This window comes from Haemaphysalis longicornis, unplaced genomic scaffold, assembly GCF_048455015.1.
Source record: "Haemaphysalis longicornis isolate Haplotype H1 unplaced genomic scaffold, Haemaphysalis longicornis Haplotype H1 scaffold_7, whole genome shotgun sequence".
Taxonomy (NCBI): domain Eukaryota; kingdom Metazoa; phylum Arthropoda; class Arachnida; order Ixodida; family Ixodidae; genus Haemaphysalis; species Haemaphysalis longicornis.
In genome coordinates, this window is record NW_027526422.1 from 29,650,292 (window position 1) to 29,677,095 (window position 26,804).

A 26,804-nucleotide genomic window follows, 5' to 3' on the forward strand; every position below is an offset into this window, starting at 1 on the left:
TGACCATTCTTTAAAACTGCGTGAATACGCGTCCAGGATCAACGCATTCAAATACGCCTTTTTTCCAAGGGCCACGCATGAGTGGAACGGCTTGCCAGAGGAAATTGCCTCTGCGCCTCCCTCATCTTTTGTTAGAAATTTGCACAATTTTTTGTTGAACTAATCCCTACTGTACATTTATGATGCGTTCCGTACTAATTGCTTTTGATTTGATTTTATTGCCTTGTGTAACCGATAGCACTCTTCTTTTTTGCGTTTTTGCTTTGTATTTGCAATGTGATGCCTTATTTATGACAGTAAGTCAACACTTTGTTGTTTCAACCATACAGCCTTTTACCCGCAACCATTTTTTGTTATATTGACTGTACTGTATTCTTTTTGCTTGTTTTCCCCCTACAATAATGCCTGTTAGGGCGATGTAGGTACCTGTATAAATAAATAAATAAATAAAACAGCAGGTGGAAGACACGCAGTTCTTCGCTCTAAAATAAATCCTTGAAGAGTGGGTTCACCTTCACTGATTCCCAGCATTTTCATTTCGTTTCTACTTTATTCACACCAGCTTTAACTCGAAACCTGCATGTAACGAAAGATTGCGAAATTTTGTCAATTTAGTTATGTCCAGCTTTAACTGTATTCACCCAACTCTTCACCTTCATCTGCGGCGGCAAGGACTTTCTGACTCATCATTATCATGTCGTCTCTCATCGTTGCGCTCACGTCCATGGTCTGCGGCCTCGACCGCGACGGTCGCCTTCGACCGGGGAGATATGTTACAAGAGAACGACGAATTAGGTAATGACGCACGGCCTGTGTGAAGACGACTACGAACTGAATCTATCACAGCCTTGGTTTTCTCGGGGCATCAGCGCCGCTCATTAAATCATCGCTTCATCAACCATGATTTCCGCATTTCGTCCTTCCGTTGCGTAACAACATTATGGTGCTGAGTAGTATTTATATTAATGAAAATAAAACTAAATTATGGTAAGACGCCAATAAAAATCTCTTTGTCTTCTGGTGGGGAACTTTCGTGATAGTACCAGGTCCCTCACCTCCCCCTCCCCCCCCCTCCCCCCCCCCCCCTCAATGTCATAACTTAAGTAGACTAAAGAGAAGTACTTTGCGTCTGTACCACTCGATCGGTTTTCTCACTGGAGCAGCCGCGATTCCTTTCTTTATGAAAATATTAATAAAAAGTCCGTGATTAGCTTCTGCAAACACCGAAATTCAATGAGTAGTCATAATGAATTCTATACGCATAAGATGGGCCGTTACAGAAGCTAACCTTTTCAAATACTAAGACTTCGTTACTCTGGTCATGCCTATACAGATATGAAGGTCTATGGCCTGTCAAAACCGAAACGGCAAGATAGCTATGCCTGTCTAAGATTGGCTATATCTCAGTTGTTTTTCGGCTTTCTAAGCATAGCGGGCCTACGTGCAACGGTGTATCTTTTACATCAACGTAGTTGGTCGGATCGCTACTGATATATACAGACAACTCTGCACACGTAAAGACACAAACCCTGGTCTAAATTATCTATGCCTTAGTTTTTCTCGTTCGGTGGTCACCAGCATCAAAGCACTTGAATGAAGTTATTTGGCCGCGACTATGTGAAGACGCTTACACGTTGTCTGAACCTGAACACAGTATCTCATCCTCAACAAAGTGCTTAAGAAGATAAACCTCGGGACAGCAAGACGAACAGCAAATGCGTCGAGAAAGGCACCTCATGCTGTCAGAAGACGAATGCAAACCATTCATGTCCTAAGGTAAAAATGAAATCGCACCGCCTGCGCGTCGCGCACGCTTTCATAAGTCATTTACAGAGACAGGCCTCTGGGCAAAACGGTGAAAGCGAATGGAGCATTCCACTTGTTCAGTGGTGATGGCTGCTGCATATTACGCGCGTTCTTTTCTTACCAAGGCACTGTAGGTTGCCTTAGGCAGTTAGAGCTTGTAAACTGCTAGTAAGAAATTGATGGCTATCTCTAAAGAGAACTATTTTGAGCCGGAGGGCTTTGACATTACACCATTCACAAATTCATAAGTGCAATCTTACTGTTAGAGAAAGCCTACTAGGATGGCGATACGTTCGCCGTTTATGTGATGTTACTACCCAACAGCTGAAAGTAAGACCTCGGAGGAGGATGCTGCGAGAAGGCCTGCTAATCTGGATGCCGTGGAGCGATCTTCCTATCGGGCAGCCGCGCAACGCCTGCGATAGGCGTAGCCACCCGGCGGGGCCTCCAGCTTTATGGTCAAGTGCGGGAAAGAGAGGGCGCATGCGTCGTCGAGGCTGCGGAGGAAAGAATATATAGGGTAGATTGCAACGCACCTGGTTTCGTCCGATGGCTTCGCGAGGTGTCTCCTTCCCGCCGGTCCAGCAGCAGTGCCCTTCATCAAGCCCGGGTTAGTGTAGCAGCCATCGCTCCCAACCGCCACCATGTCCCACCTGCTCGTCTCCAGGCTCGTCAACGTCGTGGCAAACTTCTGGAAGCTGGCCGTGCTCGTCCTCATCCCGATCTTCTTCCTGCCTCTCGTGCTCTACGTCGACACCAAGGTTAGCACGCGCCCCGGCCATGGTATGCGCTGCTGTCGGGGCACTTAACTCCGAAAAACCTTCATCGGCAATCTGTCAGTAGCTTTCTATCAGCATACTTCTCACTGGAACTGTTCAATGCGATTCTCCGGACACACAAAACACGGGTTGACGTTAACAAAGGGTGTAACAAAGGATGTAGTAGCGCTCCTCCTGTCGCCTTTCATGTGTGCGTCTATTTTAGCGCTAAAACCACGCCGTCAAGATGTTCGCCAACTCCATTAAGAGAAACAATCCTGTGCAGCCCAGCTACATATATGATTGCAGCTTCTGCAGGCGCATGTTCAAAATGTGTTGGAGAACACTGGGTGAGCGGCACCTGTCACTGAACTGGCCAGAGCACTCGCGGACACCCAGGCCTAAAAAAATGTTGATCACTTAAGACACGAACATCCACATAGCATGCTCTTCAGCTGCGTAACACATTTTCGAAAGTTGAAGGTAAAAAAAAGCATAGAAATCAGCCACAGTAGCCTATGTTCTATCTTATTTACTATAACCACTCTGCGTTGCATTAGGATACCTATTGCCAACGACTAGAAAATTGTAATATATGAAACGGCTTTGGTATATAGCAGCGAATGGTGCAAGAAGACACGTTAAAAGGCATCGTTCTAAGATGGGGCTCCACATGGTTAACGCCATATTCGCAACTGCCAGAGTTATGATAATTGCTGGTAGAAGTTGCAACACTTTATATCTGTAAGTTTTGGCAGTGAGGTTGGCTTTGGAAACTACGTAACAGAACTGCAATAATGTATCTCCATTTCGTGGCAAACAGAAGATTCTTGTTCAATTTTAACACTGGCGCCTAGATTTAGCCTGGAAAAAACTGGCACTTCTCCTTTTTGGACGTCACCGAACTTCTTGATCATATTCTCTTCATTCACAAAAGCTTTGCAAGCACTCTCTCAATGGTTATTTGCAGGAACATGCTAATTTGTGCGTGCATAGAAAAACCATTATTTACACTCGGCACCGCGTACCAGCTTGGTCATTTTTTTTATTGCATAAGCTCGCTGCTCGCGGGCAACGTTAACTAACAACGCCAGCCACGAACTCAGCGTGTTTCAGTAAGATCTAATGAAAAAATACTTTAATTTTCGATGCCAAGGTAGTGATCAAAAGGATCACCCTAAAAGTTGTGCGGCGGCATGTTGCTTCTTTGTCCCCTGTCACGCACTGCACGACCGAGTGAACATTTAAGCACCCTACATCGTCTTTTGAAGCATCATACATTGATACGTACCTGCCTTCTAATAAATGTCAGCTTCAGGATACAAACATAAGCGGCTTCGAAATCATTTCGACGAGTTCGCGTAGTGCACGCATGTTTTATACAACTTGACCTTTTTAAACCACAGATAGGTTTTCGCTATCTTTAGGAATAGAAACGTACGTTTAATAGTAATGTCTTCCAAATAATGCCTTTGCAGATTTCTGTCAAACACTTATGATTAAAACTCCCTTATCCCAGTCAGCAATGAAATCTATGAACTGTAAATGAGCGCTGCAACACCACCGAATAATTTTCTTTTCAGTGGCTTAGCTTGCCTGCAGCATGGTAGAACATAACAGTATTTAATCCAGAACTATGTCATTATACACTCGTATGATCATAAAGCGAATGTTCGGGCTGAGGACGACAGGTTTTGAAGAAAAAGCAGCACAGCGAATGCAAGCAGGCACCCGTACCACAGCACTTTCGTAAGGGACGAGATGTATGCCGCTAGAAGAGAAACTCTGGACTTGACTGTTTCATTAAATCTCTTCTTCCGCACTACCAGATAAGTTTTCAAATTAATCTTTCACGTCCCGAAACTACAGCTGCCTCTGGCCGTTGCGGCCCACAGAAATGGCCGCCTGTGTAATAAATTAGACTCTCTATAGAGTCCTTAAATGGCTCCGAATTCTCCACATATTGGCATTTTGTGTTTTTTGCCTTCACCATAAAAACGGACGCCGTGACTCGGGAGTTGAACCCGTGACGTCGTGCTGAATAGTTTAACGCCTTAATACCGATCCATCACGTAGACTGCCTGACAACTTTCAAGAAAACATTAACGCTACTTGCAGTAGACAATTCGCGCAATACGTTGAAACAAAACTGTAATGACTTCAAAAACAAACAAAAACAAAACAGGAGAAGGAAGAGAGTGCCTATGTTGAAGGTCCAGCGAGGGTCCAGAGTTCACTGCGCGAAGTGGGGGCAGTAAACCTTTAGCACCCGGTGCACGCAGCTCATGCAGTTCGGCACGTGCCGCCGCCATGTTGCTTGCTCATGCCGCGTCCTTCTGCTCTACGGTCTGCCCGCGTAGACCGTGCAATGAGAACAAGTCTCAGCGACAAGAAATCTCCCCCACGCTTATCACAGGGTGCTGAGGTCAATTAATATACGATGTTCACTAACCTCTTAGAAACAGCGCACTGTCGTCCTTATCAACAGTGCCCGACGTCGCCAGTTCGCCCGCCTCGATCCTGCCCGTTTCCGCATGTTTCTGGAGGGAACTGCTCAGCAACAACAGCTGAGAGATTGGTAGAACTACAACGTTAGAATGAGCCTAATCTGCTATTTCGAAACATCGAAATGAATTCGGCACACGGTCATAAAAGAAACCTCAGTGCTCTGACAGCTGCTGTCAGTGCGGATAGAGCTTGTAGATCCGACACGTCATCTCTCGGTTAAGTTTGCTGGACCCACCATTCTGCATACTGATAGAAAAAGATGGCACAGTATTAGCAATTGAGGCTGCACGTGTCCTACTGTGCTTCTTACATGAAGACTAGCCATATGTTCTTATGAATTCGCCACTCTTCTCGGCCATCAAACGCTTCGCAAGTCATCCGTTTTACGTTACAAACTATTTAAAGGCGTGTTCCACCAACGTTTCAAATGAATCCTTGCAAGGGCAAGGGCAATTACGTTCACAGGCTGAAGTTCAAGTGAACACCTTGGATGAGCTTGTCAATCAGCGACGGTCCCCCCGCATAGACCCACTTATTTGCATCACCAGCCTATGCCGTTACCAAGCCACACTGGTTGTACCATGAGGTGGCCCACAACAGGACAGTAACGAGACTCATTATCGATCGAACAGAAATACGGACACGCTTTTTGCTGTCATACAAGTACTGGCGACTGAGTCCCAATCTCAGGTGGTACAACTCTTTGTGGACGCTTGGACCAAGGACGTTTTGTCGACTACAGTAAACCCAAAAGGTATTCAAATTTTCGTCTGTAAAGCACTACGCACACTGCCATCTACGCTGGTCGAGCTTCCAGCCATCTGGGACAGCTTGCAAGCCCTAACTCCGGCTCTTCTTCAAGCTCCTGGATGTTCTACTATACAAATTATTACAGACTTTGCGGTGGCCATACATGATTTACACCGCGTAAATCACGTAAATCACGTAAAAACTCGGCTCTTCCGAGGTACATCCACAAGATACTGGATACATACTCCTGCCCTTTCCAGTTGTCGTGGATCCGGAGCAATACGTTCCCCGCTCACATTGTGGTGGGTAGAGCCTGCCACCTTACATTTGTTCCACAACCATTGCCATTGCTGACAATCGGTCCCCCAGAACGATTTCTCCAACAGAAGGAAGATCTCCGTCGGAACACACGTGCTCTCATCCCACCGTGTGGAACGGACCTCCCCAGTAGACCGGGTCGCTGGGAGGAGGTCTTGCTGCGAAGACTTTGCGTTGGAGTGGCTCTCCCTCCCGCTGTGACTCTGACGTGGCCACCACGCTACCATGCGCCGTTCACTTAGAACCGCTCCTCTGCACAGCTTCTAGTGAAGATGCTGGCGCAGAACACCTCTTATGGACCTGCTCTTCATTGGAAGATGCGAGAACTTGACCCCTTCGAGGCACAGGGCTCCACCCTATGGGAGAAACCCCTACCTCCACCGGTTCTCAGCCGTGGCTCTACAGAAGGGCGTCAGTGAAGTGAACGTTGCTGAGAAATTCTGCACTAAAATCACCACTCCGGCCAGCAACGTGGTAATTTCGGAGGTGTCCCCGTTCTGCTACTCTACCGCGAACGCAACGCTGATGGATGAACCCTTCACCATCGAAGAGCTTACCACGGCGTTGGGAAATCTCAACTTGTCTTCCTCTTCTGGCGCTGATGGAATCACGTATTTAGCTTTACGCCACTTGGGTCCCAAGGCTCTCCAGCAGTTGCTGTCCCTCTACAACCAGTCCTGGCAGATCGGGCGTCTTGAGGCCTCCTGGAAGATTGCCCGGATCGTGGCGATTCTCAAACCAGGCAAACCGGCAACAGATATAGTCTCTTATCGGCCAATTGCACTACTAAGTTGTATTGGCAAGTTAATGGAGAAGATGGTGCTGGAACGGATTGTTTGGGACCTGGAGAATCGAGACATTTATCCATTGCAAATGTCTGGGTTCAGGAGAGGACGTAGCAGCGTAGACAACATCCTCTCCTTGGTGTCAAATATTACCCGGCAGAAATCAGCCGGAAACATCACTATTACTGTCTTCTTTGACATCAAAGCGGCATTCGACAGCGTCGCGCACGAAGCCATCCGAAGAGAGATGGCATGCATATGGCTTCGAGGACGCATGTTCCAGTGGCTATGTGACTACTTGCAAGACCGGTACGTCTACATGGCCACCAGTGATGGCGAAACGGCCAAACATCCCGTCACGCAAGGAGTTCCTCAAGGCGGCGTCTTGAGCCCGACGCTTTTTAGCATGTGTCTTATACGCCTCCCAACAGTCCTGCCCAAAGGTGTCAACATTTCACTTTACGCAGACGACATCTGTATCTGGGCTTCAGGCAGGAACCGTCGAAACATTCGCGCCACACTCCAGAAGGCAATTCTGAAGATGAGAAAATATCTCAGATGCTGCGGTCTCATATTTTCCCCGGAGAAGTGTGCTGCGATAGCATTCACGCGGCGCGATGTTTCACGTTATACGCTCACCGTAGAGGGCACTCCAATACCATATGTCAAGTCGTACAAGTTTCTCGGTGTCACGTTTGACCGCTCAATGTCATGGGCCCCACATATTCGGCGACTGAAGGAGCGGCTTCTGTGCTTTGTGCGCATTCTGCGTATGCTCGGTGGGAGTTCGTGGGGCTGTCCTGTATCCTCACTCTTTTGCCTATATAAAGCCCTTTTTGTCGGCCTCTTGCGTTACAGCCTGCCGGCCCTACATCAGCTATCGCCTACAAGCCTGAAGGTAATAGACTCAGTGCTGGCAAAAGCTATGCGCACCTGCCTGGGTCTACCTAAATGCACATCGACGGTTGGAACCCTTTGCGAAGCTCGGTGCTTTTCCGTCACAGTGCTACAACGCCAAGAGGTGCTTCGAACGTCTTTGCGCCATTTGACTCGGTGTCATACGCATCCTTTGGCAGCCCTCTCCACACAGTATGCAAGACACTTGCTTCCGGCGAATTTTCAACAGCCTCAAAAGTCGATAGTAGCCCCGTGGGTACTGGCACCATGGAAAATTTGCACGACTATACCTGGAATTAGCAAAAAGTCTGCCATGCCTGCGGCCGCGCTCAAGTTCTTCACACTCGAGTATATTTCCAGCACTTACAAAGGCTACACACATGTTTATGCGGATGGCTCGGTTCGCCCGGGCTCATCCGCCATCGGCGTGTGGATCCCATCAGCCCGGTGCACTATCGAAAGAAAACTTAGCCATGAAACATCCTCGACTGCGACCGAGCTGGCAGCTGTGAGGGCTGCACTTCATTACATCAGCGGCCATCATGCCCAGCAATGGGTCATATTCCTAGACTCGCGCAGTGCCTTACAAGCGCTCCGAAAGCTTAACAACAACCGCAGTCAGCTTGTATGTGAAATTGCCGAAATTCACACAATGGCAGTGCGCGAAGGCCATGAAATCACTCTTCAGTGGGTACCTGGTCACTCGGACATACAAGGCAACATTAGATCCGACGCAGCCGCCAGCGCAGGCCACTTGCTGAGCAACACAACCCAGCTTCCTTTCTCCCGAGAGGACAGCAACGCCCTTATCCTCGCAAGTGGATGGGCTGCACAAAGGTCGGAGTGGCAGGACCCTCACCGCAGGTATCTGCCACTGCACGCTATTGACCCGCATTGTGACTTCCGATTTCCACGCGGCCTCAACAGGCGGTGTGAAGGAGTTCTGCACCGACTGCGCCTGAATGTGGCATTTACTCGGAGTTTTAAGTTTAAGATTGGTTGGGAAGATTCCCCCCTGTGCCGGACTTGCGGTGTGCGCGAGACTGTAAATCACTTGCTCTGCGTCTGCCCTCGATACGCTGCTGCGCGAAAAACTGCAGCGAGCTCCCTCTCTCGTGTACGTCATGGAGGCAGCCTCGAACTTTTTCATTTTCTTGGGCCTTGGGCCAATAGTGCTGACAGTACCTTAGGCACAAAAGTACTGCTCCAGTTCCTACGAGAGACTGAACTGGACAAATCTCTCTAGATCAGAGACAGAGCAAGTGTGTCACGATATCTTCTCTTTCGCACTGTGGCGTTCATCTATTTATTTTTCTTGGGTTGGTGTTGTTACTTTTTTTCCCGTCGTTTACTTTTCATTTTGTTTGAGCGTTTCCATTAACGATTTTCTTTTCAATTGTATTTTTTTTGTCCGGACTCTGTTAGCAGCAATCTCTTGTTTTTTTTTTGTCCTTTTTTTCATTTTTTTAACGCTTCATGTTTGTCTTCTTCCTGCTGTAACCCTAATGTCTGATATTCACCACTCATCAACGTAGTCACCCCTCATCTGGTGTAGCAAGCCTTGTCCCTAGCAGGGCTGACCTCACCAGTTCACATTAAAGAGCATTCTCTCTCTCTCTCTCTCTCTCCACCGGTAGATATGGGCACCCCGCCACCGCCCCCTGGCATTCCTCCGCGGAGCGGGAGCCGACATATACCCGTCATATACGTTCTATGCCATAAGACACACTGTCGCAATAAAAAATATATGGGCGTGTGAAAATTGTCCTCAAAATTTTGGCCTAGTATTTTGTGGGAAAACGCTGCGCTGCACTTTGGCTGTCCGCCCTTTGTTCTTCTAGCATGTAAGTCTCGTGAGGGGACCTCCCTTATCTGCTCCTTTCATGTCAGTTACCATTTAGTTTCCTCTTTGAGGGCTATTGCATTTTTACCGTTTGGAAAGAGGAGACAGTAATCCAACGAAGAATTAGGGGAAAGCTCAAATCTTGAAATTGGAAAAGTCGGAGCCATGACGTACCCGCTACCTGGCGCACAGAAGCCGAGCCGCTTGGTGCACTACACGCCAACGTAGTTTGAAGCGTAAAGAGTTAAACATATCTAAATGGTATACTAAAAAAATGTCAGGTTCTCGACAATGGGGTGTGCTTATGAAGCCGTACCGCGCTGTGAAAAGAAGCGTGCATCTTCCAGTAAAATCAGACATGCAATTAACGCGTACTCCTGTGCTTGTCTATGCGACCGAGGCTTCAGCTTTTCCGACGCGGGTGAGAACAAAACAGATCGGTACAGGAAAACTTGTAAACTGCTGCCACCGGTAGCTAAGGATTGAAAGCGGGTATTGCGGATTTTACGCGAGATTATCTTTCTGAAATTTAGATAAAAAATGGACTACGATTTTCTATTGGGAAATTGTATATAGCGCGTAGCATTCGTAGTTGAATCCTCTTCATCGCGCTTTGTTATCATGGGAAAACATTGGTCGACCCGCTAAGTGGGAAATCTGGCGCCGTTGGCACACAGACGGCACGCGAAACGAGCGACGAATGGCACACAAAATAACGGACGGTTAAGTTAACTGAAACATAAAAAGAAATGGACAAAATTGGCTCCGTGAGGGATTCAAAGAAAGCGCCCCCAGAATACGATACCAGCACGCATTTGCTATGCCCCCGCAGCTTTTTTTTGGTGCACTGGGGAACACGCACAACAGCTCGAGCACATTATATGATCAAGCAGGCAAAAGCATACATGAAAATCGGTTCGAACACACACATATCAAAATTTGGGAAAACACAACAAGCGTTCAAACAAAAGACCCAGTCATGTGGTTGTACAAGCTCCGCCGTTTTACAAAAGTGGAATTGTGTTGCTGTATAGATGGCTCGGCATGCCTTTCACATAGTCGACACCGCCACAGACTTATAAAGACCAATTAAAACAAACAGGACATGGAGGTGGTTCACAAGGACACAAGAAAGCCAGAAAATGGATTGAGATTGACGTGACATTCATATTTTTCCTTAGTGTTCTTTGCAAAAAGTTCGATAATAAGACAGCATCAGGGCAGTCTACAAAATAGTGACCAATTGTTCCTGGCGAGAACAGAGGGGGCAGTTTGTCGACAAAGCTAAAATAATACCACAATCTTGCATCCATGTTTTAACAGGGAGCGAACCAATGTGTAATCTAAAGAAAAATCCTGGGTCATCTCCACTAACGTTAAACCTGGGGAGGGGCGAAGCATGCAGTGTATAAGTGTATTTTTTGGCGCATTTGGGTTCTTTCCCATGGAGATGAAACCGTAACATGAAATAAGGGGAGGGGCGAAGCATGCAGTGTTTAAGTGTATTCTTGGCGCCGTGGCGTTTTTGCCCACGGAGATGAAGCCGTTGGGGTAGAGGTATACAACTTTGCTAGCTCACGTGTCTTTGAAGCAGGAAGCTTTCTAGCGCGAGGCTTTGGAAAACCAGTGTCCCGGTGTTTTAGTGCCGTGACTACATGATACTACGACGACATGATACGACGATGACATGACACGAAGATGACATGAGACGACGACGACATGAGACACCGACAGCCCAAGCCCCTAAAGGGCTTCGCCCCTAAAGCTTTTTGACAGCTGTGGGAACACCCACTTCACTAACTCTGATGAGATCGTCCTGGTATTGGAAATTGAGGTATGGCGGATGGTATAAGGGACTGAGCTAGTTGACTCGCAACGACTAATGGTGGACCCGGCGAATGATTTTCGGTCTTCAACTTAGGCCTACATGAGTAATTTGAGCGCGCTAATTACCGGAGTAGCTATTAGAATTGTATGAAAGTATGTCTCCTCTCACTGAGGGATAGAGACTCTTTATTAAAGAGGAAAACGCAGAGAGGTTTACCGACATAAATTCGTCGATATGAAAGGAGGAGAGAGAAAAAAGGCAAGGAAAAAAATGGCCGCGTATCTGCTCCTTTCTTTGCAAATGTCGACGAAAGACAATAGTCGACTGGCACCCCTGCCAAGTAAATGCCCCCCTTCTCTTTCCCGCTCACCGATCATGCTGTTCCTTTCCAGTCTCGTTCCTCCCGAGATAACACGCTAGAGGTTTGCTCAAGCCAATTTAAATTTACCGCGTTCCACTGCTCCAAGTCGGGTGTCCCGATGCCAGTGCTGCCGTACGGCGGAGACGCGCATGAGTTGAGGCACCCTACTACAACATTTATATAACCATGTTTCCCTACTCCACGAGCGTTCCAAGCGGAACGTGAATCCCATCCAGTGGAACATTTCGTTGCTATTGCCGTTTGATTTCTTAAATGCCGCCAGGAGGTAGCGCTGGCAACAGCAGGCGACGGTTCTCTGCCGTTGATGTAGTATTTCATTTGTTATCGCAAAAACCAAGCATCCATATTTTTTTTAATAAAGGAAGACTGCAAATATCGCTTATGTATTGATTTGCTGCCATATGCTTGCGTAATGTCTTGTTCAATCAACAATGTTGACAAGTATGAACATTGACACCGGACTTAGACGTTTAGATTAGACTATTGCGCAGCTTTTTCTTTCACTTTGGCCGGGTGGCTGAATGGTTACAGACAGACAGACAGACAGACAGACAGACAGACAGACAGACAGACAGACAGACAGACAGACAGACAGACAGACAGACAGACAGACAGATGCCGATGCCAGTGCGGGTACTTGCCCAGTGTCAACGAGCTGTGGTGGCGTGCTGATCTCGTATTCGGGAGGTTACTGGTTCGAATCCCTTCCAGACCACTATACGTTGCGCATTTTTTCACTCGCCTCAGTTACCTTAACACTGTCCTCAGGGGTTCCCTTCAGGCATTTAGAGTCAATTTCGGCCATATTGTGTGCCATTCGTCGGCTGTTTTCTATCCCGTCTGTCTGCGGGCATGTCAGGTTTTCCACCCTCCAATTTAACTCATGCTTTTGAATCAATATGCGCTAAATTAGAAGGAAAACCAAGAGCACAGATTCATAGTTATAGTCATCAAAAGTAAGCAAAATTCAGAATATGCAATTTCCCCGGAGCACAACGCGCAAGAACTTCATTTCACATTTCATTTCACACAATTCATTTCAGAGCGAATTCCGTATAGAAACTCGTTAAAAACATTGTGAAGTTAAACGTAATGCCTCGTATACCTATTCTAAAGCTTTTGCGTTCATGTTGCATACGCTCGGCGGCACCTTGTGTCGTATTGCCAAATGCCGTTATCGCATATCGACGCACTACCTGATAGCAACCGCAAGACTAATTAACTCCCCAGCCGCGAAACGGCGCCAGAGGGAACGACGCATTGTAAAAGGTGTCGAAACATTCGGTGTCGAGAGTGAACTGTCTCGCAGCTCCAGACGAGAACGACGCAAAACGCGGATATCAGGGGTGCCGTGGCGCCGTCACACGCGGGACATGTGATGGGGCGGACTCGTTGTGGCTTGCAGTCAGTCAGCGTGTTGGCTTGGGACACGCTAGACGTCGCACAATGGGCCCAGATTACTAGGCTTCATGACAGCTCTTCTTCGTGCACCCGTGCCTGTCGAGAGTCTCGTAAAGGGATTAGCCCTCCCGGAGCTGCGAGAAAAAAAGGAAGGAAATTTTCGGGGGAAAAACAACACGACGACGTGCACAATCCCTCTGTGCTGGGAAATTCTTCGCTATTTTCAAATACAGTAAAAGCTCGTCAATTCGAACTTGAACGGGATCATAAAATTGTTCGAATTAAGCGGAGTTCGAATTAGCGGGCGGGCGCTAAAATGAATGAAAATCCCGCCACACTGCGCGGTAAGACACTAGTTCGTTGGGACACTAGTTCGTCGGGGCATTGATTAGAAGAAGCCCCTTGTCAACATGTTGACCCCGCGCTAAGTTTGCTTTGTTCAACTCTTTTCGTACCGTGCTCTTTTCCGTTTGAGACGCGCGATTCAGCATTGCAAGAAAGCCCATGTTAAAGAGACCCTTAACACATGTTCCATTAAGATGTATTATGTTTTCACGTCTGAAAAGCCCGAAATGTTCTCGGAGTTATTTTCTATGACAGAACATTACCAACTTTAGCTACGCGCTCTTCACCGGGCTTCATAAGCAGATATAGGGTCTTCGCGCACAATGCCCGGTAAAATATTTATACACCAAGACTCGTCACTCAACGTATCAGATACTTCTGTTTCAGATGAAGTTTCTCAAAACAAAAATTTAGAGCCCTTCCACTACTGTGAAGATGGAATTCCAGCGAAGGCGTATTGGTGGAAAACTATATTGGATTATCTATGGGGAATTGATTGGACAAAGACTCATACACACAACGTCTTCAGAATTAATTCTACATCAATTGTTATTAGATTTGTTTCGGCATGGGTTTCGATGGAGCAAGCGTTAGAACCGTTTTTTGTGAGCATAATTCCTCCGTATATAGACGCCGATGTATTAATAGAAGGCGGGAATCCTGCAACATTACAACTTCACCTTGAACTAGATAATTATGACAAGTAAGTGAAACTAGGCGGAATATTAGAATCGTCTTAGTGGCCAATTTCAGCATACTTTTTTCCAAGATACCTATATTAGATTGAGAGCCGCAGAGCTTTGGAGGAAGTGCGTGCGATTGGCATGGCCCGATACACGCAAGCAATTTTGACCAGAATCTAGCGCAGGACAACTTAATTTAAAAAAAATTTAAGCTCCATACCAAATACGTACACAGTGGATTTCGGAAGGCTTTCCACCAAGAGAAAGAAAACCAGCCTTAGCGGAGAATTTATCGTATCTCTGTGCGGTTAAAAAGCAAGAAACCCGATGGTTAGGTTTATTGGTTAGTAGAAGTGTGACAACAACATGTCGTCCGCCCAGCTGTGCGAAGTGTGAGTTTGGATTAGTTGTTGCGTAACTAAATAGGAAGCAGCAGAGGCGGAAATTTAATCAACAAAATGGCCGAGGGCGACTGTGCACTGTTGATAAAGGGTTGTATTTTTAACCAGACACATTATATCCAACACAAAAAATGCCGACATCGGGGCTATCGGTGAAGTTGACATTCGGCAGGATGTGCGGATAATTTTGAAAGCAAACACAACGGACGTACATTGGCGCTGGCGACACGTGGCATCTTTGCACGTTGTAAGGTTGACATACGAGGCGTTCCCTTTGTCTCTAGTACTACATCATTATAGAGCAGTTTTCGAAAAGTTGGACACAGTTAGTTCCACTTTCCTGTTCAAAAGAATTTACTCATCTCTTCTCTTGCATGGGTGGGGTATTTGTGCTGTTTTTTTTTTCTGTCGTGCTTTTAGAATAATTGAGCTCGTCATTCCCAAGTCTTACCTTCGCTTCCGCATTGTGTCTTGTCCAGTGCTGTCGATTTGAGTTATTATTCACCCGTCTGTGCCTGATATTATATATAATATCAGGCACAGACGGGTTAATAATAAATCGTTGCGGAATATAGGCGATTGAAGCTTTAGATGATCGTCACAGGTGTTAGTCTCGTTTTGGATCTTAATAACAATTTTGGGCTGCTTACAACAATTTTTCGCGTTCCTAATGAATCTTGCTTTATGTACGAAAATTACAAGGAATGTCTCTGCGGAACTGCTGCCGGTGGCTATAGTTACAATATAAAATTTGTTAGTTTCCAGTACGTACGAGGGTTTCTGCTGTAGCATTTACGAGAAAGCATATTTGCTGTGCCTTGAAACACCTTCGTATAGGCATGTAGCTAGTGCGGCCATTCCGGTCACTGACCTGTCATTTGAGCTCAGTGCCACTGCGTTCGAGTCAGGGTGGTCTTTCTTTCAAGCATAAAAAAACTTGTTTGTGCTTGGGTCTTGCGCAGAGTACCCGAGTACGCGAAGAGGGGCGCTTTATCTTGCACGGGTCCTTCTTCGGGGGCGGAAAAGTTTTGGGCTTGCAACCAGCACCGCTGTCATAAACGAGCTCATCTATTTGTGCCCGCGTCAAGCTACTTCCCATTCTACGGTGCACTGTGCGTCACTGTAAGGCATCTCTTATCTCAGCGCTGCTAGTTGCGCTGGGATTTGCTTTCGCCGACTAAGTGCACTAGCGGCCGTGTTTGTTTTGCCAGAAAACAACACATGCCTACAGCAATGGCGGAAAGAACCATGCGTGTCAGCAGTGTATACAACGTAAGATTGAAGGTGACGTTTACGCGCAAATAATTACGGGGGCTGCTTAGACCTTTCTAAGAATATGAAGGCGAAAGCACAGTTAGATTGATGTTCTGTTGGTGTGCTGCTGAACTTTTCGACCCATGACCGCTGGGCCCCGGGACAGCTTCCTTCGAAACTCTTTTGGCTCGCTCGCCGCGAGCGGTTTTTGTTTTTTCATGGCGTATTTTTTTATTTCCTGTAGCAGAAATCAAGCAGCCCGGTATTCTTCATTAAAAGAACAATGCGAATATCACTTTTATATTGATGTAACGCCTCAAATATGCCTGTTTTGTTTTTCTCGGAAATGTTGACAAGTATAAACATTGCCACGAGATATAGTAGTTTAGAAATGATTTGCCTATGTAAACGTATCATTGAAAAGTTGTTGTAACTTACTGCACGTGTGCTTGGCGTTTGCTCTCCCGTCGCTATAGGCTATGCCCTCTCCACATCGCTGCGCCCGCGTTACCACGCCTCAGCCCATTAAAGGCTCGACCAAGAACTGCTTCACTGTTAAAATGCGCCAGTTCTTTCACACTTTGATATAAGACTCACAGCGGCCCTAAAATGTGTTTCTGAAAATGTACGTGGCACTGTAGTGAAGCCGACTTTAAAACGACCTTAGAAGGGCTCGGTGTATAGCGCTTCAAAGACATACGCGGATATTTAGGAGGTACTTGGGCATAAGACTGCTTCTATGGCGCCTGCAAAAATGTCTTACCAAAAATGCGTGCGTGTAATAGTGACTGCGACCTTAAATGGGCTCGACATATAGGACTTTATGGAGATGCGTGGGGTCTTACGGAGGTATTTAAAGATGCCTTCATCGTTGTCATCAAACTGCGAACATGGAGTCTTGAAGTATGACTTCCCAGCAATGCATGAGTACGTAGTAGTGAAGTCACCTTTAAGGCGTACATGTACAATAAATAGACCGACAGAAGCATTTATTCGGCGATTCCCATTTGAAAGGTTCTGCAAATTATCTGCGACTTGGTTTCCAAGATTCTTCAGCGTGTGCGTTCGTTTATTATCTGCGAATCGTTATGTTGGGACTTCTTAAAGCGAACCTTTCTACGTCTCACCGATGACGTATGTTACATTGAAAACGCACTGCAGGAAAGTCAACTTTCCCTGACGATGATGATGATCATGGGTGAAGTGCAGAAAAAAAAAAAACGTTTTCTGTGGTCGGAATCGAACCTGGGCCTCTCGCATTGTGAAGCCGACGTCTACCAAATTGCGCCATTCCGAAGCTGCGCGGATTTGGAGAGGGGTGCATCATGCATGGACGCGCAAAATTAGAAAAAAAAAAACCATGCAACCTCCGTTTAACGACGACGATGGTTGAACGCGAAGCTTAATGGTCAAAGTCAAACCGCTGCGATCAAAAGTCCAAACTGCGTGCGAGTCAAGCTCAAAACTCGAGGTGTCAAAGTTTAGACTCAGACAACAATTAAGGAATCCCTCACTAGAAAGCTTCGCGTTCAACAATCATCATCGTTAGACGGAGGGGTGCATTATTTGCATTTTTTAAAACAGAGTTTTGTGCGCATGCGGCGTTTCTGTCCTTGTCGTTTCTTTTGTACCAGTAATTATATCGCATTTATCCAAGTATTTGCTCACATAAAGAACACTACTCCAGCATCAAACCGACCCTCATAAATGCGGACGGGCGTTTGGAGCGAACCCCTTGTTCTCCCTCTACAACCGAGTCACGGAGAGCTCTTGTCACACGCAGGAATCGCGATGCGCGTACGTCGTCTGCCTGATGTCCACCTTCTGGATGACCAATGCTGTCCCGCTGCCGGTCACGGCGCTGCTTCCGGTCGTCCTGTTTCCCCTGCTGGGCGTGCTGGCCACGGACGAAGCCTGCTACCCATACCTGCAGGTAACACCATTACATTCCGGCATGCTTATTCACACACTCACATCAACGTTTTTTAATGACGATAGTCTTTCTTGGCCTATATGAACCCGATAATTTTGATCTTTCTGCCTACCCTTCGATTCAGCCATCCGGCCAAAAGCTAAAAGAATACTGAAACGAGCGGTCTGTATAGGCAAAACTTTTCGAAACCACTAAACCTCGAAAAAAAAAACTTCATGTTTCTCAACATTGGCAAAAAAAAAGAATACCTTGCAAGATCTGAAGCAAAACATCAATGCACAACTGGCACTGACAGTGTTTTTTTTAATCTAAAATAAATGAGCGCTTGATATTTGGGACAGCAACTAAGAAATTACGCGTTGAACAGAACATTTTGCTAAAAATACAAAAAGAGCTCGCGCGAGCCTAGGTCAGTGTTCGAAGTGCAACAGTAATAAAAGGTTCCAGTTGATGGCGTGAGTTGTAAAACGCGGGAAAATTGAATTGACTTTTGCAAGCTTCCACCGTGTTTATCGTGGAAGGATCGAAAGGGAGGGGAACATCGTGAAAGATGGGTGGGGGATAGAACAGAGCATTTACGTGGCAGAGAAGGCAAAAGACTACAGTTTTTCGAGGACAGCGAAGTGAGCAGACAAGCGGCCATCTTTTTCTAGCTTCATTCCTTTGTTAACGACGCCAAAGTTTGAATTGCACCACTACAGTTAATAATTTTTTCGTTGTGAGAATGTACCTCTTAGGCGCGTAAATGGTGGCGAGACATAAAGGAAAGCCGCGAACATTCAAATAAAAATAAGTGCTTTTATCGCGGGCTCCTGGACCTTTTCTCAGCGTGACTCAGCATTTTAAGCAGATTTGCTTGATTGGAATAGAACATACTGTATTATATTCTAAAAATCAATTACACGGTAAACGCAGCAGGTCTCGCCGAAATTTGGAGAATGCTCTAATAGGTCACCATGCCTGAACTTCCACAGCACATTGCCGCGTTCCTGCAAAGCTTTCCCCTAAATTTATTACATGCATGCTGCCAGGAAAGTTGAGTGAACTGTCTTTAGAGTTTAAATTGTATTTTTATTCAAACTTAGATCGCTTAAAGAAAATTTACATCGGCAGACTTGTGAAATAAAATGGTACTTTTTGGCTGAAAATGTCGTTTCTATAGCTCCGTTGCAATAAGGTTGTAAAGAAATCGAGGTGAGCACGTAACACACGCGTTATGGCCCAACGTAGAGCGTGCTGTCAAGTTCTCTTACCTTCCCACTACTTCTGTTTGCAAATTCAATTAAAACTTTCGATGAAATTGTATTTCTTATTGTTCCTGCTTTTTTACAGTTATTAACGCTTTGCAATGCGGCTAACGCTTCACTTTGATAGAGTGGTCTTGTCTTGGAAACATTATGCCTCGGCACCTCCCATTCGAAAGGGGAGTGAACGTTTATCTGAAAAACGCCATCGCCAAATTTAAAGCACGCCTGCTAAGAGATCTCTTCATCAAGATTAATAAAGAGAGGCTTTCAAGGAGTTTGTAACTCTATCTCCTGACACGCAGATCAAGAGTGGATCAATCTTGTGCAGTATCATTCAAAAGTCTCCAGGCTACGTCAAAAGTTCCCAGGTCACAAATAATTCTAAGGAGAAGCTTAAACATTAAAATTGATCAAAATGTTTTATACCGTACAGTTCACAAAAGCATTCCTTCATTATAATTGCAGCAAAAACATTCTGATTACACTCGAGAATTCAGCTTCTGTTCTACGCATTGGTCTCCCAAGAACATTGCCATGACCTGGGAACTTTTGACTAAAACTGTATACGGCGCACTGTAACATGAACGGTGTGCTAGCTTGCGTCGTTGTGGCATTTCTTCAGGAGACAAACATGCTGTTCATTGGTAGCCTCATCATGGCAATGGCCATCGAGCACTGCAACGTCCACAAGAGGATAGCGCTGAGGGTCATGCTCTGCGTCGGAACCAATCCCAGATGGTGGGTGCGCTAATTGTCATTTTTTGTGTGCATTGTTATGACGTGCAAAATTAATAAATACTGCTTTTATGAATTACAGTCAGGATGCATATTATTTAGAGACAATTGGTGTGTCTAAGGAAGCAACAGTTGCTAAGGGATCCCCGAACCTGTACATTAAAAAAGCTCACGTTTGTGTACTGCTTTTTACTGTGTGTCTGATGATGACAGAAATTTTTAAAGGTGGACCGTAACACATAGAATGTACATACAGCTTGCTTATGATCGTTGCAACTGATTTTTGGAGAAATAGAACTAATAATTTTTTTTCGAATAAGAAAACGTTCAGTCTCTTGTGTTTAGCTATTTTCGCTTACTTCTTGTCTGAAGCGTAATGATGAAGCTTACGTACTCGAAACACAGCGGCTCTTGAAATAACTCTTTTTAACACACCGCCTGCGTATATACAGAGGTGCTTGATGTCTCTGGAATATCTGGGCAAATTTGTAGTTTTGGAAAGAAATCGCCCATATCCAGGTTGCCGTGACGGTCATCGTGGTGCCTGCCGGTATGCTTGAGTAAGAACTACAGGTGCTGTTAATGCAGGATCATGTTGGGTTTCATGCTGACCACCATGTTCATGTCGACGTGGATTTGTAACACGGCCACCACCGCCATGATGATGCCCATTGTGGACGCCGTACTCGCCGAAGTCATCGACGCCGATTACGACCCTCTCATGCTCGCCGAAGTTGGCGCCTATGAGACGGAAAAAGGTGCCCCACTCTCTTTATGTCTGCCTGAGAGTTTCGAATGCAGTCAGCCGTTCGGGCCAAAGTGACCACGAATGGGGCACGACGTCCCAAAGCAACGCCGCCTGTATAATATTGCCTGTCGTGTCACCGGCGTTCCAATAGGAACAGTAGGGACGCCTAGATCGGCCGCTCACCGCGGTGCGGTGTGCGGAAGCGGGTGTCCCGAATTACGACACCGCTGGAGCTTGACGCGCAGCTTTTTTTTTTTTTTTATGGCGATAGTAGACCCGATGGCACGAATACTGCATTACATGTATAAGTTAACTCCCGTTTCGCGAAGAAACGCAAGGACAGATGGGTTGTGGGGTCCCCATATCCACTGATGGAGGTCAGGTGGTCTGCCAGGGTGGAAGCCTGTGCATCGAAGGTGTCGTGTTCTGGCCGCTTCCAATGAAGGACACGTTCATAGCAGGTGCTCTGTGTCTGCATCTTCGCCAGGAACCGTACAGAAAGGGCAGTTCTTTGCGAACGGGGCATGGTAGCGTGGAAGCCACTCCGGGTCACAGCGGGAGAGAGGGCTACACCAACACGAAGTCCTCGTAGCAATACCTCCTCCCAGCGAGCGAGTCTACTACGGCGGTCCGTTCCATACGGTGGAATTAGGGCTCGTGTGACGCGACGAAGATCTTCTTTCTGTTGGAGAAAGTTCTGAAGCATCTATTGTCGGTAATAGCAACGGTCGTGGAACGAAAGCAAGGTGACAGGCACTATGTGCCGCAATGTGAGCGGGGAGCGTATTTTGCCGGAACCACGAGAGCCGAAGAGTACAGGGGTACGTATCCAGTATATCATGAATGTCCCTCGAGATAGCGGAGTTGTTATTTGCTCGACGTAAATCACGTATGACCGCCGTGGAGTCGTATACATTTGTAAAGCAGTACCGCCAGGGGCTTGAAGAGCAGGAGTTAGCGCTAGCTTTACAGGGAGACACCGAGAAAACATGGACGCGCGGGAGCGCCATTTTGCAAAGGCTGTTGAAATCCTGTAAATTGTTTTTTATTGTTTCCGCAAGGCGGCGCTGCAAAGCGGTTCACCGCCTCATAAGGGAGCATGGGGTTAGGTGGACGGGAGCATACGCGAAGGCTAGCGAGGTTACCGCGCGGGAAAGAGCACGAGAGAGCAACAGGAAACAACGGAAAGTGGCTGTTTCTCTATTTTCGGCTGACGCGATAGGAAACGTTATACAGGTGGCGTTGCCCAAAGACAAACTTATATACGAAGAGTAAGCAAACAACAGCATCAAATGACAGGTTGTGGTTGGTGGTCTCTATGACGTCAGAAAACGTGCACCTCAGTGATGCTTCCCTTCCCTTGCACCCACGTTTCCAGAGCCAGGACACGCGGCACTCGTTTCGCGAAAAAACGGCTGCCGCGGTGCAGAATGCTGTGCCGTCTTTGCCGACCGATGAACAAAAAAGGGGAACCACGTCTTTTTGTTCACCAGTCGATAAAGACGCCCGAGCAATCTGGAGACTGCTGCCGTTGCGAACCAAGGGCCGCTCTTGCACAACTACGGTGCGTTCTGCGCATGCGCTCTCCTCTTATCTGCGTAAACAGCTGTCCGGAGCCTGGGTGGGCGCCGATGGCCGCCTGCGTTGTTCGTTGAACACATTTACGACCACTGTGGCTCACTCGCTGTATTATCCGCTCCGGACAGCCGTCATTCTTACGCGGCTTTCTCTTTCCGCCCGTCATATTTTTATCACGGCGCGAATGTCTATTGTTTGCTGGAATGAAATGGAGTGGAAGGCAAGGTAGACGTGGACAGGTTAGACTTAGCGTTATTGGTGAAACGGTATGATTTGATGGAAGCACAGACCTAAATATGGCGACACAAAAATGGCCAATAATCTTTTCTTGTGAAAGCTTTCGAATGCCTTAAATGAGAATATAAACCTTCTGGACCAGTAGTCCAGGAATTTGGGCAACGAATTAAGGAAGTCAGGAGTCGCATATCACGTGGCGCGCAGGTTCTTTTCATTCTTTGCCAATACTCTCAGTGTAAACATGCCATGTTTGCGTGTGTGCTTATGGGTCTGTGGCAGATCTTGGCCCTCCTGATGTAACTAGCAGCCTTTTGCCATTTCTGACCAATTCTCCCACGCGTACCCAGATCCCATCGGCATGCATTGTGTTTAAATGCACGCAGAGGCAAGCAACGACATGCTTTTATGTCCACTTGCTTTTTCCATTTTCCGTGAGAGCTACAAGCCATGATGAATGTTTCATCCGCTTCCTGCATGGACCTTATAACAGGCCATAAATCTTGTTGAAAAAAAAAACAGTGCAGTTAGGCCTCGTTGCCAGCTATAATCGTGGTCGAGTGTTAAGACTCCGTCTTCAGAAGCAGTGTGACCAGTGTTAAATAGCCAGAGCTTGCAAACTAACATCGCCGCATCTGCGCTGAAGGATTCACGCACATACAAATTTCAAGATGGGATGGGTATATTGCTAAATGCATTCCATGCCTAAGGCATATAGCTAAGCATACATGACCACGAAGATAATTGTCTGCCATTGAGGAAAATATTTATGTGTTTTGTTATCTGCATGCTTTTCTTTTCCAGACAAACCGAAGCAGCTGAACCGCACGACCAGTGGAGAAAGCTCAGAAAAGAATTACAAGTAAATAAACATTTTCTACGCCAAAACTGGGTATTAAAAACTCAAACATCTCAAACATAAACTCCCTGCTAAAGTGCTGCCATCGATTTAATTTTTTGGTACGTGGTGCTATCTGAATTGTGAGAAACTACCGAATAATATCTCTAAAATTACAAGATATACAAATCCGGTTAATGAATGTCCTTATGTCTGCCAGTCAAGAAGGTCTGAAATAATGGCAAGCAGTGTGGCCTGTAAGCCAGGTAGTGCAGCGCAATGACGAGTTTTTTTTTATCGATAATCTCGTAAAAAACTCATCTTTGTCAGATACTCATTGCAAGGCCTAGGGCACATTGGATTGTACAGCTCTCTTTGTATTCGTATAACGGGTCGAACAGACGGCAGTTCCTAGAATATATGACATCCACGCTGTTAGGATTATTTTTAACGACACATAATTTTGTGTTCCGGCCTGCGTGTTTTGACCACAATAGGCTGAAGTTTATCCTTGAAAACGTAGCTACCAAGGGTGGCACACACATGTCTTCGGTATTTTGAAAACATCACAAATTGTAAATCGCTGTTACTGATGGTTCTGTCAGAAACTGTGAGTGTTAAAGGGACTCTGCAAACACTTCTGACAAACACTTTCGATCTTTCCTTCGCGTCTGGAAGCACTGCAAAAGCTATAGTTAACGCCAGCACGGAGCGACACTGCGGGATTTCCTCGCCGCAGCAGATACGCCTTCCATTTCAACTTTGCTTTTGTGGCTTTCTTTTTAATGTGACTACCGAATGCGTTCATGGCTGCAACTGAAGCAAGACCGGCCAATAGCTGCTACACCGCTGTAATGACGTTATTCCAGTGGTCTAAGAACGTCAAGACCGGGAAAAAGAGAAAAATTTGTTCAGCAAGTTTCAAAGTTATCTGATGGGCATAAAGCAGTAATTTTTGGCTGAGGTACTTTGCGACCTCCTAATCTAAGTATTCGATTTGTTGGTTGGCCACGTTCTGCAAGAATTTAAGATTCTGAAAAAGTTCAAAAACGTGTTGCAGGGTCCTTAAGGCAAGGTGTGAGCTTTATTCTTTTTATAGGTGCAATTTGAACGTTAAAACTTAATCTTGGAAAAACGGTGAAGCAAAGATTCAAGTGGTCTTTCTCGCACTGATTGCAACGCGCACTTGTGTTGTACTTTAGACTGATGTGGTTCTTCGTGGTTGTAATGCCAAGTATTCATGCTGTCAGCGCTTGCACCGTGAACACTGTAGCTACGCCTGGCCTTTCTTTCGAAGTACATGCCCCATTACGCAGTCTGCTCATTTTTTCGTAATGAACGTGAACTAATCCGTTCGATCCTTCGTTATTGCGTTGGCTGCTAGGCATCGTGCCTAGTCAGGACTTGCAGGGTTGCTCTAATCCGCAATACCCCAGCCTCGTGGCCTGCTTTCAAAGAAGTCCCTGTAGGTCGTCTTCACCTCAGCGCACCGGAAAAACCAATTGAAGTGAGCACGTGTGCAAATACGGCGAATGACGAAGCCAAACGTATTATATCACTGAAAAAATGGCAGCATCTACACTCCGTGGATGATGGCGAGGGTGCGGAGTACGGGGACTCGAAATTGATTGATTATTGATTATAGGGTTTAACGCACCGACGCAACGTAGGCGATGAGGCGCGCCGTAGTGGAGGGCTCCGGATTAATTTTGACCACCTGGGGATCTTTATCGTGCGCCGAAATCTCGACATCCAAGTTGCGCCCCGACCGTCATTCGATTTGAGCCGTGGGTTGCACCTTGCTTATTCCCTAAATGAAACTGCAACTCACGGCTCAAATCGAATTTCGCTTGATTTTCGCTTGATGGTGGTGGACGCGGACGGACATTGGGAGGTCCTAAGGTACTCCGCACCGTTACAGGCGAGGGAGTAAGCCGTTTGACTCTCGGGTCGGTCGTAGCCCAGTGGGTAAGACGACTGACTAAATCTGTCTGGTCTACCAAACACAGGCTGGAATCCTTCCGGTGCCTGTGTGATTTTTGCGATTGTAAATGCTATGCGCACGGATGCGGACGGACGGACATTGTGCGGTCATAAGATACTCCGCACTTAAAAAAAGTACCGTAATTACCCGATTCTAACGCGCACCTTTTTTCCGGAAAAATAGACCGAAAAATCGCATGCGCGTTAGAATCGGATACGAAACCGAAACTGGCGAAACAGCTGAAATTTTGTTCCACCCATCGCCATCGCCATCTCAACATAGCGTCAAAGCTTTTAACAACAATTTTTCGGATCTAGGCGCCTAGGCTTTACTATCGGCGTTCACATAAATCGTCAAATTATCCCACTTGCGCGCTTGATAACAGCAATGGCAGCAGCGGCAATGAAGGTGCGCCGCTTCCACGGCTTACGAGCGGCTCCCACGCATTCACGTGTGGTTGGCTGAGTACGCCTCTGGAGAAGCTCGCGGGATGGGCGTGCGAGGCGTGGGCCACGATCCCATCGAACATGGTTGAACGTTCGTTCAGGAGTGTAGCATCTCGAACGCGCTTGACGGCACCGATGACGAGATGTTGCGGTCAGCGGAAGGCGACAAGGAGCTCTCGGAGAGCGACGAGGTGTGAGATCAGTGAGATTACTTCGGGAAATAAATCGCATGTTTCTCACGCATTCGTTTTTCTTGCTCGCAAAGTTCCTTGCACGTTGCAATCGGAGGTGCAAGTTTTTCCAGTTTCTTGCCTGGAAAATCGGGTGCGCGTTAGAATCGGGGGCGCGTTAGAATCGGGTAATTACGGTACGTGTGAGCAGGAACAATACGCAAGGCGTGTAAGGCGTCTTGCATTGCGCAAAGTCCCTGAGCAGATGTCCTTTTACGCCAACTGAATGCTCTGCCCCGCCACTCGTCGCATATGCACACGAGGCCACTTCGATTGGTCATTCCGCGGCTTTGTGGTGAAGACACCCTACCGGGACTTTTTAGAGTGTGGGCTTCATAAAGAGAGGCGTTGTTGCCGGATTACTCTGATAAGATCGCTGTGGGGACTCGCAGGGCCGCGCCGCTGCCCAGCCGCTCTTGCAGCGTGCGAAGCGAGGACGTGGCCAAGCAGAGGGCTCAGAGGACTCTCAGCAAGAGCCTCTACCTGAGCGTGGCCTTCGCGGCCAACATCGGCGGCACAGCCACTCTTACCAGCGCGGGCCCCAACTTGATTCTGAAGTTCGTCGTCGAAGAGTGAGTGTGTGTCCCCCGCCATTGACAGCTTCATCATTACGCTTCTTGGTTGTCTACTTTTTTAAGAACGGTTGTATTGACTAAAAAATCTTCAAACAACTTGAGGGAGGAAAATGCTCTAAGAGGAAGCCGATCAGCTATGTATATCTGGCTGACTTACCGCGGGATTCTAAAGGTATTTGCGGTTTTCTTTTTTCAACAAGTCGCACGGCGAGCTCACCAGTTGTCTAAAATGCATTGCATTTCAAGTCATCCGTCTATTTATTGTCACCTTGCCTCAGTACATTTTCCCCGAAATTG

The 26,804-nt window shown here is 46.7% G+C and overlaps 1 protein-coding gene across 1 annotated transcript in view; it reads left to right on the forward strand.

The window, feature by feature from the left end:
• Positions 1-2,314: 2,314 nt before the first annotated feature.
• LOC144145014 (Na(+)/citrate cotransporter-like) overlaps positions 2,315-26,804 on the forward strand; it is a 34,644-nt gene continuing 10,154 nt past the window's right edge. The window contains exons 1-6 of the mRNA XM_077676514.1: positions 2,315-2,567; positions 17,743-17,892; positions 19,762-19,877; positions 20,463-20,632; positions 23,239-23,296; positions 26,325-26,504. Of these exons, the coding sequence (XP_077532640.1) occupies positions 2,451-2,567; positions 17,743-17,892; positions 19,762-19,877; positions 20,463-20,632; positions 23,239-23,296; positions 26,325-26,504 (791 nt within the window). The 5' untranslated portion in view covers positions 2,315-2,450. The remainder of the gene's footprint in view (positions 2,568-17,742; positions 17,893-19,761; positions 19,878-20,462; positions 20,633-23,238; positions 23,297-26,324; positions 26,505-26,804) is intronic.